Source organism: Pogonomyrmex barbatus, unplaced genomic scaffold (genome assembly GCF_055798465.1).
Source record: "Pogonomyrmex barbatus isolate J1 unplaced genomic scaffold, ASM5579846v1 scaffold3, whole genome shotgun sequence".
Taxonomy (NCBI): domain Eukaryota; kingdom Metazoa; phylum Arthropoda; class Insecta; order Hymenoptera; family Formicidae; genus Pogonomyrmex; species Pogonomyrmex barbatus.
Genome location: NW_028297127.1, coordinates 114,473 through 133,400, shown reverse-complemented (window position 1 = coordinate 133,400; position 18,928 = coordinate 114,473). Strand labels below are relative to the sequence as shown.

Sequence of the window (18,928 nt, the reverse complement as noted above, 5' to 3'; positions counted from 1 at the left end):
ATTATATCGCTCGTACGTATGTACGGCACTGCACTAGTCTGCCGTTTCCGTCCTGTCGGAGCTTGTCAGCCATTAGCAGCTCCGTTCGCCGGTTCCTGTGGGTTGAGTCCGTGGATTTGCTGTCGAGTCGAACCGAACTGTATCGCGCTGTAAAGCGTATCGAAATACGCTCGTCCGTGAGTTTTATCGCTCGCGCGACAGCATTCGAGATCGTGGAGGAGGAAGTTCGGGAGTTCGGGAGTTCGGAAGTTCGGAAGTTCGGGAGTTCCTCGACGTCTATACGATTTCAGACGTTTGGCAGTTGTCATTCTCGATCACAGTTTCAAAAGTCTGACAATTTTCCTATCGATCGAGAACGATACGTACCAAAATGTATATCAACTACTCGCAAGCACAGAACAGGTACGTCCGCTGATATCTTTTCCAACATCCAACATTAATTTGTTGTCGTGCAAAGCTTCAAGACTTTGCGATAGATTTTGTTTAGCAACCGCCATTTTACGATACAATCTTAAGAGTTATTCGCTCCATCTTCTGTAAGATATCCGGCGGATTTAAGAATTCTGTTCGCCCGGCGGATTCTGCTTAATCAATGATCATAAATGTATAAAAATAGAAATAATTCTTAAATATAAATCATTTTTAAAAAATTAAATATAAAACTATGTGAAAATTATCGTCGAGAAAAGCAGAAGTGTTTCTCTTTGTTTAAATAATTTTTATTAACGAGGAAGTTATAAATATTATCTTTTAATTTTACTGAACTTTTAATTTTACTTTTATTGGCATTTGGCAGATATGTTGGAAAAAATTGATATACAAAGTGTCTTATAAAAATGGGCGATCATTTATCGGCATACAGATTTGATAAAAATGTACATTTTATACATTTTTTTCTTATGACGCACCTTTTCCTAAATATTTGTCTTCAAAATTTGTATTTCAGAAACATTTCTCTTAAATAACTTCTTTACTATAGATTTTGATGATTTTTAATAATTATTTCTATATTAAGTAAAATTAAAATTGGTGTATTATAATTTTTATATATCATATCATTGGAAAAAAAAATCAGAGGCGAATCTTCTTTAAATCTTTTAGTCTCCAAAATTTTGAAGTAAATGGAATTTTTAATTTTCGAATATCTTTTTTAGATTTTCTACATCTTTCTCAAAAAGGAGACCTCTATAGTGAAAGCGTACCGCTTTCAACAAAAACTTTAACGGTAAACAAAGTGAATTCAATCTTACATTATGTGAAATTACTATTTTATTATGCGAATAAAAAATTTATCTTGTATCAATCAAATGTGTTCTTCTCGAAAACTGTTAGTATTTTTGGAAGTAAGGAAGATTTGTGTTAATATTTTTGGAAGATGAATCTTTTTTCTTAGAAAATGATGTATAAAATCTAAAAAAATTTTTTTAATTGAAAAAAAAAGTTTAAGAAAATGACCCATTTCTGTTTTTGTGTTATCGAAAAAATCTGTCACACTAATTTAAACAAGTAGGTAATATAAGAATATAGTTATCACATATTAAAATCTACAATATAAACAATCTGTATTAAGATAAATATCTTGATATTTTATAAAAATGAAATGATCTCTATCTGACTTGTATCTGATATTCATTGGAGATTGCTCATTATTCCCGGAATATTCTGCAAATTTTACCAGTTGGATAGTAATTAGTTTAAAAAATAATAAAGGTTAACATATTGGGTTGGTTAACATATTGGGAATTTTAAAATCACTTATAAATTTTAACTTTTTTCGGTTATTTTTATTTTATTCATATCAAATTTCTGGTATTATCTTTTACAAAAAAAAATTTGAAAAATATTTTTATATGAAAACAATTTATGAGAGGAAATTTAACTATTTATCATATTGATATTAAAAGCTTTATTATTAAAATTTTAAATTGGCATAAAAATTTTGATTAATGTAAAAATGTAATATTAAATTTTTAAGTTTAATGTTATAAAAATACAATCTCAAATCATGTATAATTTGACATTAATTTGATGTTTCATGTGATTTCATGTTGTTATATGTTCTACAAATTTTTCATTCTCTTCATTTTTTTTTTCATTTTATATTTTAAGAGTCTAAATTGACAAACAATTACAAAAAATTTCTTAATTATTGATAGATAAATATATATATATATATATGTAATCTTTAATTAATTTTGTTTTACATTATATATCACATTCTATACATTGTTTTTTTTATTTTAATAATAATAATAATAATAATAATAATAAGAAATTTTTCAGTTTTAAAGTTGTGATGAAATATACGTTTTTAATTAAAAAATGCATCGATAGTACATAAAGTTCGAGTAGAAAATTATAGGAAATGAACGTAACACAGAAAATATTATAGTGCTAGACATTTCTATCAATCTATTAGGATTTCAAATTAGCAAAATCAAACCAGATCTATTCAGTATTATTTAGTATCCATTTTGTTTTAATTTGTACTATCAATAAAAATTATGTATTCCGTATTGAAAGAAAACGTGGCACTGTTTAGCTTAGTATTAAGCTAGCAGGACTACATCAAAAAAGAAGAAAGAAAAAAAGAAAATATGGATAGAAATGCAAACTGAATTTGTACTAATTTATACTATACGAAAAAATTCAAATATTTCATTTCTATTGAAACAATTCCCAATTTAACTCAAGCCTACTATCATTAAAGGTAAAGTATCTTTCGCCACAAGTAGAAACAATCTCTATCATACTTATGCTATAACATATATCATTAAAATATAAAATTTCAAATTTTTTATCCCCGCCATTCCTCCGAAAACTATCTCTAAACTCTAGTAGCTTAAGAGTAAAGTATTCTTTTTTTTTTTTTAGCAGAATCATTGTTCGATTCGACTAAAAAAATAAAAAAAAAAAAGAAAAAAAGAAAGAAAAAGGATAATTTTGATACCATCAAACATTAGAGATGATTTCGAGAGAAAGAACAAGAGTACAAATTCTTAAACTTTTATATTTCAGCGATACAAATTACTGCGCATCGAATAAGAGCAGTATCGTTCGATTCTGCTGAAAACAAAAAAAAAGAATAAAAGAATACTTTATTCTAAAAAGAATTTTAGACTTTATTCTTAAGCTAATAGAAGTTCGGGATAGTTTCTGAAGGAACGTCGTGAGAGCAAAAATTTGAAATGTTATATTTCAGTGGTACATATTCAAGTTTCTGCTTGTGGCAAAAGATACTTTACTCCAGATGTTGTTAACAGGCTTGAGTTAAATTGGGGATTGTTTCAATAGAAATAGATCAATATTTTAACTTTTTTCGGATAATACAAATTAATACAAATTCAATCAACTTTGCACTTTTATAATTGTTTTTCATTATAAATCATGATAAATATACATTTGGACGCATAATACACTCATAATACACAGACGCACGTATGTGTACGTACGCTTGTGCATATGTGTGCATATTTTTTTCTTAACTATGTGGTTTCTTAACTATGTGGCTTTTTGACAGCATTATTAAAAAGGCTTGTTTTTTTTTTTATAACTACTCTAGTGTACATACACTTTTAGAATGAATAATTATATATTTGATTTCAAATTTGGTGAAAATATAAAAAAGGAAATTTTAATATCGTTTAGCGATAAGAAAGTACAACAATATCTTGTGTTATATTTGTGACAGTTTAGGCGATTAAGTTGCAATTAAATAGAACTGTCATTACGCGATGTCAAATGCAGTTGTCAATCTCAATGCTTGAAATTAAATGAAAATTCACTCACTCATGAGATGATAAGCTGTATTGTATATATTTTGGCAGAGAGAATATTTAATTAGTATTTATTTTTTTGAATGTTTTTATGAAATATTTTATTAATCGTTTGATGCATATGTTATAAAAATTTATTAATATTTATTAACATTTTAAAATTTTTTGTGATATTTTATAGATTTGCAAAATATGTAAGCTTTTTTATTTCGTTTGAAAAAATAATTAAAAAAATTGTAATAAGTGATAATGTGAATATACTGTATTAATTGGTTATAATAAATAAACAAAAAATATTTCTAAAAAGTAGTCCTGAGATTCTGTATTAAAAAAATATCTTTTTAATTTTATTTTTGTCTTACAATTTTATTTATTTATTTATTTTTTTTTTAATTAGTTACAGATCTAGAAATAATCGAGATCATAGCAATCGCAGTGGAGGAGTTAGCGGAACTTATTGGAACAGTCAGCAACAGAATCAAAAGGAATACAATACAAAGAAACAAAATCACAAGAAAACTCCAGGAGATTTACTTAAAAAACCTAGTTGGGATATGTCACAGTTATACAAGATAAAGAAGGATTTGTATGTTCCACACAGTAATATCTTAAACAGAACGCCTGATGAGATCAGCAAATATCATGCGGGCAAGGAGATCACTGTCAAAGGCAATAATACACCTTCTCCTATTCAAACCTTCGAAGAAAGCAATTTTCCAGATTACGTGATGGAAGAGATTAGAAAACAAGGTTTTTCTGAACCCACTGCAATTCAAGCTCAGGGTTGGCCAATTGCACTTAGTGGACGGGATTTAGTTGGAATTGCTCAAACTGGTTCCGGAAAAACTTTAGCAGTAAGTTTTATAGTATTTTAGTTAAATAAATTAGAGTTTAAAGATTAAGAAAATAATTTGAGTTATTCAAACTAATTGAAAACTTTAATAGAAAAAGTATACATAATAAAATATATATAAATCTAAAATACACATATAAAAAAAAAATATATATATATATATATATATATATATATATATAAAATTTAATTTTCTGTGTATGTTAAATTATATGAAAACAATTTTTTTTCTCGATTTCTTTTAGTATATTCTTCCAGCAACAGTACATATTAATCATCAGCCTCGCCTTAGCCGTGGAGATGGTCCAATTGTTCTGATTCTCGCTCCCACTCGCGAATTAGCCCAACAAATCCAAACGGTTGCACGCGATTTTGGATCATCTTCATGTATCCGCAATACATGCATTTTCGGTGGTTCGCCGAAGGGACCTCAAGCTCGCGATCTTGAGCGCGGAGTGGAAATTTGTATCGCGACACCTGGCAGATTAATCGATTTTCTCGAAAAAGGTACCACGAATCTGCGTAGATGCACATATCTGGTTTTGGACGAGGCAGACCGCATGTTAGATATGGGTTTTGAACCGCAAATACGCAAAATCATTGAACAGATTCGACCCGATCGACAGGTACTCATGTGGTCTGCCACTTGGCCTAAAGAAGTACAAGCTCTCGCCGAAGACTTTCTTACTGATTATATACAAATTAATATCGGGTCTCTAACTTTGGCAGCCAATCACAATATTCGGCAGATCATCGAGATCTGTCAGGAACATGAAAAAGAGATAAAACTATCACAATTGTTGCGTGAAATTGGAAGTGAACGTGGTAGCAAAATGATTATTTTTGTGGAAACAAAAAAGAAAGTTGATGACATCACGAAGGCAATTAAACGCGAGGGTTGGTCTGCGATCTCGATTCATGGTGATAAATCACAGCCGGAGCGCGATTACGTTCTGTCAGAATTTCGCAATGGAAAAACTATGATCCTAGTCGCGACAGACGTGGCAGCGCGTGGCTTGGACGTCGAGGATGTAAAGTACGTTATTAATTTTGATTACCCCAACAGTTCCGAGGACTACATCCACAGGATCGGTAGAACTGGCCGCTGCCAAAGTGCAGGCACTGCCTATGCTTATTTTACACCAAACAATGCGAGACAAGCGAAGGAGTTAATCGCAGTGCTGGAAGAGGCTGGTCAAGCTATAAATCCTCAATTGGCAGACATGGCAAATTCTGTGAGAAATCAGTATGGCAAAGGACGACAACGATGGAGCCATGTACGAGGCAATAAGGATAATAATTCTCATGGGAGTCCTAGAAGCAATATCAGTCCGACGATAAACAACTGGCAGAATCAGCACATGCTGCAGACAAATCCAACACAACATAATCACCATAATCAAATGATCCAGGAAAAAACTGTAGCACGTCATCAACGTAACAGTGGCTATCAAACCAATCGACAGAATAATTACCAATCACAACATTCGTATCAACAGCAGCATCAGCAACGACAACAATCCATTACCAGCTATCAGAATACCGGCTATCAAGCGGCTAATAGTACATGTCAGACTGCTATGCAGACTGCTAATGCGCCCAGATACCAAGGCAGAACTGGATATCAGGGTAATCGTTTCCAAAATCGACAAAATGGCTTTAATAGCAATCAAAACGGACCCAACGTTTATTCGATGCCACCACCGTTTATGATGCCATCTAGTGGACACGCTGACTCCGGTATCCAAAATCTCGTGAACAACAAGTTCTTCCAGACCAACCGACCGCCGCCTAACACTGGTGCTTGTGCTTATCAATCCATGGGTTATGGCCAGTTTCAAGCAGTACCACCGTACGGTTACCCATATCCGCCTACGCCCGTGCAGCAGTGACGTTTCCCGCGATGCAAAACCATCGGGGTTCGAGCTAAATGAAAAGTAAGCATGTCCCGCCTATCGGGCCCTATTGAATCGCTCTTATATTTATAGCGGATTCAATTATAGTGGACTGTCGATAATGATTAATTAAATTATAAAAATAGAGACGTTTTATTTTATGAATTAAATTCAGATTTCAGTTTATCATAATCCTAATTTGAATTGAGGATTGTAACAGTTTCTTGAATTGAAAAGCTAAACTGAAAAAAGATTTGTTAATTTAATTAAAAATGAAATTAGAAATTAATTTTTTTTTTCAATTTTTCAGAAAGAGGAGAATAGAAATACAAAAAATACTTTTTGTGTATATACATGATTAACATTATATTAGTATCTTGTCTTTTAATTTTTTGTCACCAAGATTTTATAAGTCGGCAGTCTACTACACTATATTTAATATAATATTTGTTTCTATTTTTTTTTCATATATTTTTTTCTGGAATTGTGCCGGGGTTTGTTATAACATTTATTTTGAGATATTAAACAAAGGAATTATTTAAGAAGTTATATTTCGGTTAGAAAAAAATTCAACTTCTTTGTCAATTTAAAGAAAATGATTTAATTAAAAGAATACTTTAATAATTTGAGCTTTATAATATTGAGATATTAAAAACGCATGATCAAATGCCAAAGTTAACAAAAAACTAAGAAATATGAGAGTATTAAATTATGAATTATTGAAAGTACAAATATAAAAGCTATTAAAATCGAAATTATTAATTTTTATATATGTTTATATACACGTAATAAATGTGCGTGTGCGTGTGCGTAGCTGCACGCGCGCGCACGCGCGCTTGTATGTGTGTGTGTGTGTGATGTGGGGGAGTGTATTTGCATATGTATATTTATATATAAATTATATAAACATATATACAATTTATATAAACTTATATAAATTAATGATTTCAAATTTAAAAGCTTTTATATAACATATTTAAAATTCTTATTTTATAAATTATATTAAATTATTGTATTGTGTAAAATTATTAAAAAATTAAAAGTAAAAAGAGGTATGTTTAAACATAACGTATATTTTGTTCGTAAATTTTTCTCATACATCTTATTCTCTTTACCTATCTTTTTTTTTTATTTTTTTTTTTTTTTTTTATTTAATTAGGAAGTTTTCTTCAGGAATTTTAAATAAGCTCTGGTTATTAAGTCAATGAAAATAATGGAATTAATTGAGGCACATTCCAGTTTTCAAATTCTTGATGTAACATTTAGCATCATTAGCACAATGAGCATATATAATATAATATTAATTCTAGGTGTTAACCATCACGTTGGTGGTTCACGAATCCCTTTATGATATAATTGAGAATCAATAATAATCCTCTATGCGAGTATTATTGTAGCTATATTATAAATGCTTTTCTCCGAAATGCACGAAACATATAGAAGGGGGTGGATTAAGATACTATCAGATATACTAATTTATAATTTATTTATATATATATATATATATAATATATATTATATATATAATATATATATATATATGTATATATATATATATATATATATTTCGCGTGATTGCACATACCCAGACGAAAATCCGAAAAAAACGCGCGATGTGTTCTATAGGAAGAAAATTTGTAAGGCCTTTTGCATAAAAATTAAGCCGTTTTTTATGTGCCTGGTATAATAAACAAATTGTCGTGCCCTTTGTTTAGAAGTGGGAATTGAGAAAGACAAAGAAATAAAATAGAGAGAGAAAGTCAAATTAGAACAGTTACGAATGTCTATTTATCTATGAAACAGCTAAAACAGAACTAAACTAATCTTAGTCTCTCTCTCTCTCTCTCTCTCTCTCTCTCCCCTCCCCCTCTCCCCGTCTCCCTATCTCTCCCTTCTCCCCCTCTTCCTATTTCTTCCCTCTCCTTCCCCCTCTGCTCCCTCACTGCCTGTTCCCCCTCTCTCTTCTCCTCCCTCCCTTCTCTCTCTCTCTCTCTCTCTCTCTCTCTCTCTCTCTCTCTCTCTCTCTCTCCTTCTTTGTGTGTCCTTTCCTCATTTTCCCCTCTCTTTCTCTCTACTTTTCCTTTCTCCCTTTCTTCTTTCCCCCTTTTTTCTTTTCTTCCATTCTCTCCTCTCTGTTCCTCTTTTCCACTCTCCCTCTATTCCTATATTTCTATCTCTATTTCTCTGTCCAATACAAATAATAATTGTAGCGTTAAAAATAAGTCGCGCTCTTATCTGATAATCTTATAAAAATTCAAACAAGTTTTGAGATTTCTGGATTCTTCAAATTATGAAGTCAGTGGCTTTAAAATATTTGAAATATATAAGATCTTTGAGTCTTTAGAATATATATATATATATATCTTTATCTCTAAGTTATAAATATTTTATTAATCTTTTTCTTTAATATGCGATATATTTAAATCTTGGCTTTTGAAAATTTTCAAAATGTTCATTTTTCTAGACTCACGCAAGTACTTACGCACGCACGCACGCACGCACGCACGCACGCACGCACGCACGCACGCACGCACGCACGCACGCACGCACGCACGCACGCACGCACGCACGCACGCACGCACGCACGCCCGCACGCACGCACGCACGCACGCACGCACGCACGCACGCACGCACGCACGCACGCACGCACGCACGCACGCACGCACGCACGCACGCACGCACACTTATTTGAAGAGGCCTGTATGTTTCTGACTGAAAATTTGGATGTTCTAATTTTCATATATTTAAAGACTTATTTTCTTAAATGCTTCAATATTTTTTAATCGTTTAGTTCTTAAAATTCTGAAAATTCTTTGGTTTCAAACTTTTAAGTTCGTTTTAATCTTTTTGTATATATTCTCTGTGAATATCATATATTTAATGTTTTGGACTTCTTAATTCTCAAAACTTAGAATCTAGAAATCTTAGCGAGATTTGAATGCTGGATCTCCTGAAGAGATACAGATGGCTTTTAGAGGACAACGTAAATTAAACACGTAGTCATGATGGCTGTGTACCTCGATGCAAAGTTTGATACCTTATTTTTATATATATATCGAAAGTGATTTGTTGTTGAATCAACGAATGATTATATGATACATTGTTGTTTGATGTTTATGCAATTGGCCACTGAGTGGTCTTGTCTCTGCGTATCGTGCGCGCAGGCTGACCGCCATTGAAACTAATATGAATTTCAGTTGTACCTGCTATTTTAGTTAACAAGCAACGGTCCAATTATTGCACCGACGAACAATAATGATTATGCTACTTTTTGCCAATACTTCATTTTTTAACCGGTAACTTCGTTTTCTATGGTGTTTATCTCCAAGATTGTCATGATTCGATAAATTTAAAGAATTTTGAATTTATTTTCATTGTTTGAACATTACGTCTCAGATTTGATAAAATTAAAAATAATATCTCGAGATATGAAATTCTTGAGCATTAAAAAAATAAAATCCTTAGAAATTCAAATCTTAGAATTTTAGAATCTTTGATTTCTGAATAAGATCGAGTTCATATTCTGATTTGTAATTGATTTAAATGTATGTTTAATGGATTTAGGAGATACTGGTTAAAAAATGAATTAACTTATGCATAATGAATTAAGGATATAACATATTGTTGTATTCTGAAGCAGCCCTTTGTGGTACCGGAGGACGTTTTTTGATCAACATGCTCATTTAATTATTAAATTAATAATTGACGCACGCTGTTAGAACGCATAATACATTTTATTAGCAGCGTGTAGCAATTTTGCGAGCCTCCAGTTTACTCTGCACATACCACCGTATATCATGTAATTATTGAGAAGGGAATAGAAAGAGACAGTAATAAAAAAAGAAAAAGAGAGGAAAATAATTCTCTGGTTTCATTCAGGAAAGAAAAAACAGCTAATAAATTCATTAACTTTTTAAAAGAATATTTTTTTTATTTTAATTTTGTTTGTTGGTGACACATTATAGCCAGATAGATTTTTCTCTTTCTCTTTTTATTTTTAATTTTTGTTTACTTTCTTCTGAATATTACTTTTAACTTAAAAATATGAAATTAAAGTTTTTTTATCTTAATTTTCTGAAAAGCCAGAGAAAATTAATACAGATAAAATAAAAAACATAAGAATGCTCTCGCACAGAGATGCTATTAATTACTGATTGTTAATTGTTGCCGCGTTGCGATTCTTCCCTCGCAATTCGCTTACAAAATAATTAATAATTAATAGCACGCGCGCGCGCATGCATACAGTATGAAATTGAATATTTTGTTAAGGTGAAAAAGTTAAATTTAACTCGTTTAAGTTTGTGTACTTTACATATTGGTGCATACTGGTGAACATTAACCATGAATTAATTTCACACACACACACACACACACACACACACACACCACACACACACACACACACACACACACGCACGCGCGCGCGCGCGCATACATACAGTATGAAATTGAATATTTTGTTAAGGTGAAAAAGTTAAATTTAACTCGTTTAAGTTTGTGTACTTTACATATTGGTGCATACTGGTGAACATTAACCATGAATTAATTTTGAATATTATTAATTATCATAGAATCTCCAATGTTTCTTTACGAAGAAAAAAAAAAAAAATAGTCAATAATGTTCAACGAAATAAGGTATTTGTGATTCCTGGATCATGCAAAGATGTTTGTGTTTTTGGATCCTTGCATCTTTGAAGATTCATATTTCTGAATTGCTGATATCTTAGTTGTATTATTAACGTTTAGTGAATAGATTTTAAAAACGATATAAAAGTCGTTTCGAAATTGTGTTGTTGAATTTTTCAGCATTCTAAACTTTAATCAACAATTTCTAAATTGTTTGCAGATTTACAGGAAATATTAATACTTTAAAAATTCGTGAAAAAATTATAAAATTCCATAACTGGGAATCTCACAGAATCTTAGTATTCTCGAATCAGGTCTAAAAAATTTTTTAATTTTACAATTACAGCATTTTGAAATTTAATGAATTGGGAAATTAAAAATTTTACAATATATATATATATATATATATATATATATTGGCATTTTTTCGAATATAAAAATTTCATACTTTAATATGCAATTAACTATTTCAGAAACTTGTAATGTTCTGAATGTTTCAAGTTTTATTTTAAGCTGCAGAATATGGGTACTTATTACAACATTAGAAGCTTCAATATTTTAATATTTGTTACTCCCCTTACTTTGTTTTTTTTCCCTTTCTTTTTTTCTTTAAAAAAAAATCTTTAATAAGAAGATATTTTACTTGATTTTGTCTCTGGGAAATAATGTTTTTTTTTTTTTGCTGAATTTTGAATATTTGAATCTTTGAAGGATCCTTGGATTTTAGGATTTTTGAGCGACAAATATTAAGCTTGACGCGCCTATTTTGTCAATCTGATTGCATACGTCGATAAATAGTGATATAATAATAGGAAAACATATGTTGCAAGCGTGCAAAAAATATTGAATACACTCGCATATGCCCGCTATCAAATTTCTTCAATCATTTTGCGATTGATATGAAAGAAATCGAAAAAATTGCACAGAATAATTCTCTTATAAGATTAACCGATTAATATTCATCAATTAACTGAAAACTATTATCACACAATGTTGAAATATAATATTTTGTTGATGTTTATTTGCATTTTGTTATTAAAAAATTTAGATTATTTTACAATATTACACGAATATATATTGTCTTATGATTATATTATCAAATATTAAAAAAAATGTTGCCTTTTTCTTTTTTATCTCTTCTTGTTTCTGTTATGTTTAAATAAAATAGCAGTTCTTGATGAAATAATATTATGGATAGCGGGTGTATGTATAGCTCTGTGATATGTAAAACATGGCATATTTCTAGCTCTACCTATTATGCATCATGATTAAAAGTAAGGTATGTATCTCATCAGTTTTATATTTTTATATCTGTTATCAGCTTGTAATACAGAATTACTAATATCTATTTAACTAATGAAAAAGGGGGAATAAGATCGAATACACTTTTCTCTTACTTTTTTAAAGTAAACGATATAACGATGAACTATAGTTATTATTAATGTCTGATTAGATTGTATAAATAGTTTTCTGACGAAAAAATAAGTAATAACGTTAATGATATTGTTACTTTAATAATATTTTTTTTCTATATTAATCTGCATCTATTAAGTAATATCATTATCGAAGAGTGTGTCAATTTTCTAAACAAAAAAATAGTCTAATTGTAATTTTCTATAAATCTTAAAAATCCGAAAATTCTTTACGTACAATTTAATAATTAATTTTCTATTATTTATTATTATAAATTATAATTTTTGTATTTTCATATTAATTATAATTATATTTTTATAGAACAATTATATTATAATTATATTATATTCTAAATAAAAATCTTGAAAAAATAAATTTTTATAATTTAAAATTTTTTGATGGCATTTATTAGATTAGAGTGGGTTATAATTTATGCACTTGTTGAAACATAAATGGCAAAGTATTATAAATAAAAAATGATTTTAATTATAAAAAGAGTCAAGAAGAGATAAATATTGAACTGTCTTTTTCAAGACAGTTTTTTTAATTATTTCCTTTGCGTTACAATTTTGTAAAGTTTGGGTGCTTGCGACTATAATGTTTATTCGACATTATCATAGTAAATATTTTTGATATATATCATTTAGTATTTCAGTCTTTATATTTAAATTAAAACTTTAAATTAAAAAAAAAATATTGAATATTGGTCAGATTGAAGATATTTTAATTTAATTTTATTACATGGTATTAATAAAATACAGTAATAATAAAATATGAATTTATACCTTGAGATTGAAATTATATAATTATGATTATTGATTATGATTGTGTATGTGTGTATATATATATATATATATATATATATATATATATATATATATATATATATACGCGCGTGCATGCGTCCATATGTATTTGTATGTCATGTACGCATACATACATGTACGCGCGCGCGCGCGCGCGCGCGCGTGTGTGTGTGTATGTATGTGTGTGTGTGGTGTAAAATCAAAGTCAAAAGATTCCAAAATAGTATATAATCTCAGAATTTAAATGTAATCTTATCTATATATCTTATTTATTTTGTTGATTTAGTTGATTTACAATTATAGCTTACGTTTTCTTATTCAATGGATTTTTCATTTGTTTCCATTTAAAATAAGATTAATTTTTTTATTGATCGTGAAATAGCAAAGTAGAATGTCATGTTTTATTTAATAAATTTTTGTTATTTAAAGCTATTAACTAATTAAATTGTTGAGATTCCTATTGATCGCACTTCTAGAATAAAGCCGAGAATCGATAATTGATTGTCCTGCGATAGAACAGAATCGATAATTAGGAAAGTACCTTCATATTCAACTTTTTTTCTTCTCTTCTTCGTGATGAATACTGTGATATTACATGAATAAACATTTTAATCAATCGCAAGTAAAAATATCATAAATTTTAGTGTTATAGAAGCTGTTCTCTTTTTCACACACAAAGACTGAATCTCGCCAGCTTGTACATGAATTTAGTAGCCCCTCACATTTTTATAATTGCTCGAATGTGATCGATGACAAAGGTGATATCTTTTTTGCGATGAGCTGGCATAAAAGTCTCAACTGTATGTGCAGACTCGATCTAACAATCTAATAAATCAGGATAAACTTACAGAAGAATTTAACAGAAGAATTGTGAAATAATGTCCTTGCTTATCGAAGAGAAAAAAGTTATAATCATTTGTCACAGGTTGCATGCACTGTGTTATGCCAAAATATTGTTAATAGTTTATTTAGTTATTTCGCGTTGACATTGTCCTAGATGGCTATGGTTGTATTATTATTAGTTTTGATTATTTATTTATATTACTTTATTAAAGATGTTCCTAATCTTCAAGTACTTTATAGTTATAACTTCTCCATGGATGTGGATGCGAACTAGAATTTTGGATCTTTCCTTTCTTCCTTCGCTTACTCCATCTTATTCCATTTAGAAATATGTTAAGAATATGTTTTTCGTATCATAGAATCTTTTTTTACATCTGACATGTTCGAAAAAGGGAAAAACATAAAAATACAATGATACATTACATATAATTTTATAATTTTGTAAATATCATAAAAATATTTATTTTCTTTAAATACGAATATTTGTTAACAAAACAATATTTAAGTCTCAAGTACTCAACAATTTTACATGTGTAGTGATGTATTAAAAAAATATATATATTAAATATATTAATATCATGATATCAATATCATGATAAATCTAAAAATCCAGAAATAAAAAGATTTCATTTTTGTTCAAGAGAGAAGTAATTCGTACAGATTTGTTTATTCATAAATATAGACTATATTTGTTATAAAAACAATCTTAAAATCTTAAAAAAAAAATTACAACATTTTTAATTAAAATCCTTACAATCCAACACATATAATTTTCTTTTATGTTGGAATTGTATACATAAAGTTATTATTTAAATCATGAATTATTTGTACCTTTCAATTTGGCATTTTTGGCCACTTTTTGATCCAACGATTTATCGTCGTACGAATCGTATATAGTAATTATAAAGATGATCAAATGTTCACAGCCTAGCGTTTTAATTTGTATTTATTACACATGCGGCTCATCTGAAATCGCAATATTGTTCTAGTAATTGACATCCGATTAAAATATAAAAGTCACCAAATAAAGACAATGAGCCATTAAGATAATCGAGTTGAGCCGCCGCGAGATAAGCAAGGTGGAAAAAAAGTATGTGCCGAATATGTAATCTGTTGCTCTCAAAAAGTATCACGATTATTAGCCTTTTTACTGACGCATCTCTCAATGATGTAGATGTGTAAAAACTTAACCTTCGGAAACTTCATTTTTTATGGTCCTTCGACGGGTGAATCCTTCAACAACAGTATGGTATAGCGCGTTAATCAACCCGCATTTCTGGTACAATTTAGTACCGTAAAATATTAACCGCTCAATTTTCATCAAATTATAAGATTTGGATTTATGAGATGTAAATTGTTAGCAAATGAATAAACGAAGTTGCGTTTCTGTAATCCGTGTTTAGTGCTAAATATACGCCGGGAATGTGGTATTCATTCTAATTCGGATGTTTGATGAATCATGTGTGAATTTATTACAAATAAAAATGTAATCTCTGTAGCGATTAATTTTTTCTTTTTTTTCTTTTGTTATTTTATTTCCGAATATGTTGATTCGTACGCGAGAGAGAAATGAGTATGTGTGCTCGTATGTGTGCTCGTATGAGTGCATTGCTTCGGTAGGCGGATAGAAATTAGATTGCACAAATTTGTATTGTGCAACTAAATCCAACATGCGGAAAAAAGTGTATGCGAGTGAATAGGAATGCGAAAAATAGAGATGTTCTGTATGTTCCAACGTCATTTTTGTTAATGCGATCCATCTGAAATTAATGGCAGCATGTTCTAGTGCACCATGTGCTATCTTTATAAACATCTTATGTTTAAAACATATTATGAATGTTATACAATGAAAACTGCGTGCTCGTTATGTGAAACACGATAATGTGCGGACATCAAAATATTATACATTGTTCTAATTTCTTAAACTCTCCAGATATAATGTCGGCATTTTCTTCTATTTCTAAATTCGAATTAGCGAAAATTTCAATTCTAATAATTCAAATACTATAACCATTCCATCTTTATCTTTAGCGCAAACATTAATACTTTACTCTTTCGTATATTTTACTAATTGGTCGATTAAATTAGAATTTATTATTATTATTATTATTATTATTATTATTATTATAACAGCGATGATAATTGACAAGATGTAACTTTTGTGTCTTTCTATATCTTGCTATATATTACTATTTTTCTTTGAAGGAGTTTTCGCATTTGTGGAATAAAATTTATATTTAATTTCAGCATTCAAATTGACAAATTATTACATTTTTTTATTTTTGAGGTTTCTTTCTAGCACAATATTACAAATCAAATCGATCCATCATCAATCGATTCTTTTTAATCTCGCTGAAAATAATTGCAACTGCTGCAATGATAACATCATTGCAACAAATTGATTTTGTTTAAGAAAGTACCTACATTATTATAGCATTATACTTTATGTCGCGGAATGGATTACAAACTTGAACAGTAAAAATATCTTAAAAATCTATCTATGAATCTATGAATTCACTTTTTAAAGCGGAGCTGAAACAATGTCGCAATATAGCGACAAAATTTTTCATTTCACTGGAATTATTCACAAAACATTAAGAACAGATATAATTTTATTTCATCAAAATCACGATAAACATTTAATCACGATAAACATTTTATAATTGACTTATATAAGTTCTTTGCGCTCTAAATAAAAATATGCAAAAATGGAAAAGAAAGAGCTTAAATGTTGCACATAAATAATATACATACTTTCTATATGTATATACATATGTATATTAATTTATTTAATTTTCAAAAATCAATTTTCACCAACCACTCCTTGGTCGTTTCTAGTTAAATGTCTGTTATTATAAATATATTAATAACAATTTGAATAATGATTACAAAGTCAATATCAGATCAATATCAGAAACTTTTGAAGTGCAAAATTTTTGTGATTATTTAGACTTTTAATATTTTTAGTATTGTAATCTTACTTATTTTCAAAAAATTTTCATTTTTTCTCTTTTTATTTTTATATATATATGGAATAATTATCACAACTGTTTATTTATTTTTCCTCTAATTTTATGAATAAATGCATAATCTTTTGGAGTTTTTAGTCTAAGAGTTGCCTATATTATGACAGGTGAATTTCGTTATAATTCATGATATTAAACATTTATATCTAGTCAGAAATCAGTATCATTTTATAATGTTATTTGATTATTCAAGAAATGTCAAATATTAGATCTGTTATTTTATGGCAGAGTAGTAGAAAGTCAGAAAGTAACGATAAATAATTTAATTTAATTTATAATGTTTTCGTGACACAATCACAAAAAATTAAAAAAAGTACCTGCAAAATGTAATAATTTTAAAAGAAAACTATTAGAGTTCATTTCAATTGAAATCCTAGTCTTTAAACAAAATTATAACACAAAATTTACAGAAGATTTGAGTTTCTAATCTTAAAAACTGCTTCTTAAGAAAATAGAAATTTAATAAATTTCGTAATCACTTTTTCTTCGCAGGATTATTGATTTTTGTAAAAACAATAAATTATTAATTTCGCCAATCATAAATTCACTTTTTCTTTCTTGGAGAAATGTTACTATTTTGTTTTATATAATTAAGCTTAATATACAAAATATTATTATAGACACATTGTTAGAAAAAACATTAATCGAAACATTATCGTCGAAATCGTGATGATTTCACTGAGCAAATATAATAAAAATATAAAAATATAAATTTTTACATGTTTTGATAATGTTTCAGATGTGTTGTATAAAAAAATATAAGAATAAAAAAGTCGTAAGTAGAGGATAAGGAGATGAAATTTCCTGATGGCTAGCCATTTTAACATCATTATAACATCATTTGATTAGTTTTTACGACCAAAGAGAGGTAATGCAAAAAATTAGCTTTTTCGTTGTTCTACCATGACATTTCAGAATGGCAAGTGTATATTAATAGTGCATTGTGCGTACATGCGCCCTCGATTGTATATGTTAAGTATGCGAGTATTTGAGAAATGAGAGAAAATGAATCGATTATCGTACGAATTGTTTATGTCGATTAAAAAAAAAAAAAACAAGAGATATGTTGTGTTTGAGATATGTTTGTGTTTTAAGAGAAAAAGCACACATTTGTTACACATACACACACACACGTAACATACATACATACATACATATATACATACATATATATATATATATATAAATAATGTGTTGTGTGTTATGTATTATGTATTTATGCATACGCATGTACACATATATGTGTGTGTGTGTGTGTGTGTGTGTGTATACATATTAACGGACACAGAAACAAAATACCGCGAAGCGATATTAAGTGTCTGACTTTATATTCAGATTCTCTTCTGTAGGTTTCATTAAAGTGCATTTCTTGTATGTTATTACAGTATTATAATAGAACATAAGTAAATAAATGAATGCAATAGTAAAATGCGTTTCTTTGTTTTATTCCTGTTTTTATAAGTGTAACAATATCTATTTTAATTTTAATTTTACGCAGATATAAATACAATATTATAAAAATGTATAAAGGTATACACTAACACCTTTAAATGCTTGAAAAGTTGAAATTGAATAAATACTTAATTGTTCTTAATAATCTGAAAAATGTTTTCAATAATCTTAAATTCATTGATATCTAATGTACAATTTTCTATATCTGAAATTGAATGTGATAAATACAAAATAGAGA

General features: G+C 28.8%; 1 protein-coding gene across 2 annotated transcripts; it reads left to right on the top strand.

The window, feature by feature from the left end:
- The first annotated feature begins 92 nt into the window (after window positions 1–92).
- Window positions 93–18,667, top strand: LOC105429314 (uncharacterized). Of its 2 annotated transcripts, XM_089080014.1 has the most exons (4): window positions 93–402; window positions 1,155–1,225; window positions 4,174–4,630; window positions 4,875–18,667. In XM_089080014.1, exons 3-4 carry the CDS (start codon window positions 4,331–4,333, stop codon window positions 6,519–6,521), a joined length of 1,947 nt encoding a protein of 648 aa, XP_088936140.1. In that variant the 5' UTR covers window positions 93–402; window positions 1,155–1,225; window positions 4,174–4,330; the 3' UTR covers window positions 6,522–18,667. The 2 variants fall into 2 exon arrangements, with proteins under 2 accessions (XP_088936140.1, XP_088936139.1); XM_089080013.1 differs by lacking the exon at window positions 1,155–1,225.
- The last annotated feature ends 261 nt before the right edge of the window (window positions 18,668–18,928 follow it).

Excerpts from the sequence above, each read along its gene's own strand:
- LOC105429314 (XM_089080013.1), top strand. The coding sequence starts at position 371 with ATGTATATCAACTACTCGCAAGCACAGAACAG. Across the intron at positions 403-4,173 it reads TACTCGCAAGCACAGAACAG|TTACAGATCTAGAAATAATC; the intron begins GTACGTCCGCTG and ends TTTTTTAATTAG. Across the intron at positions 4,631-4,874 it reads GTTCCGGAAAAACTTTAGCA|TATATTCTTCCAGCAACAGT; the intron begins GTAAGTTTTATA and ends GATTTCTTTTAG.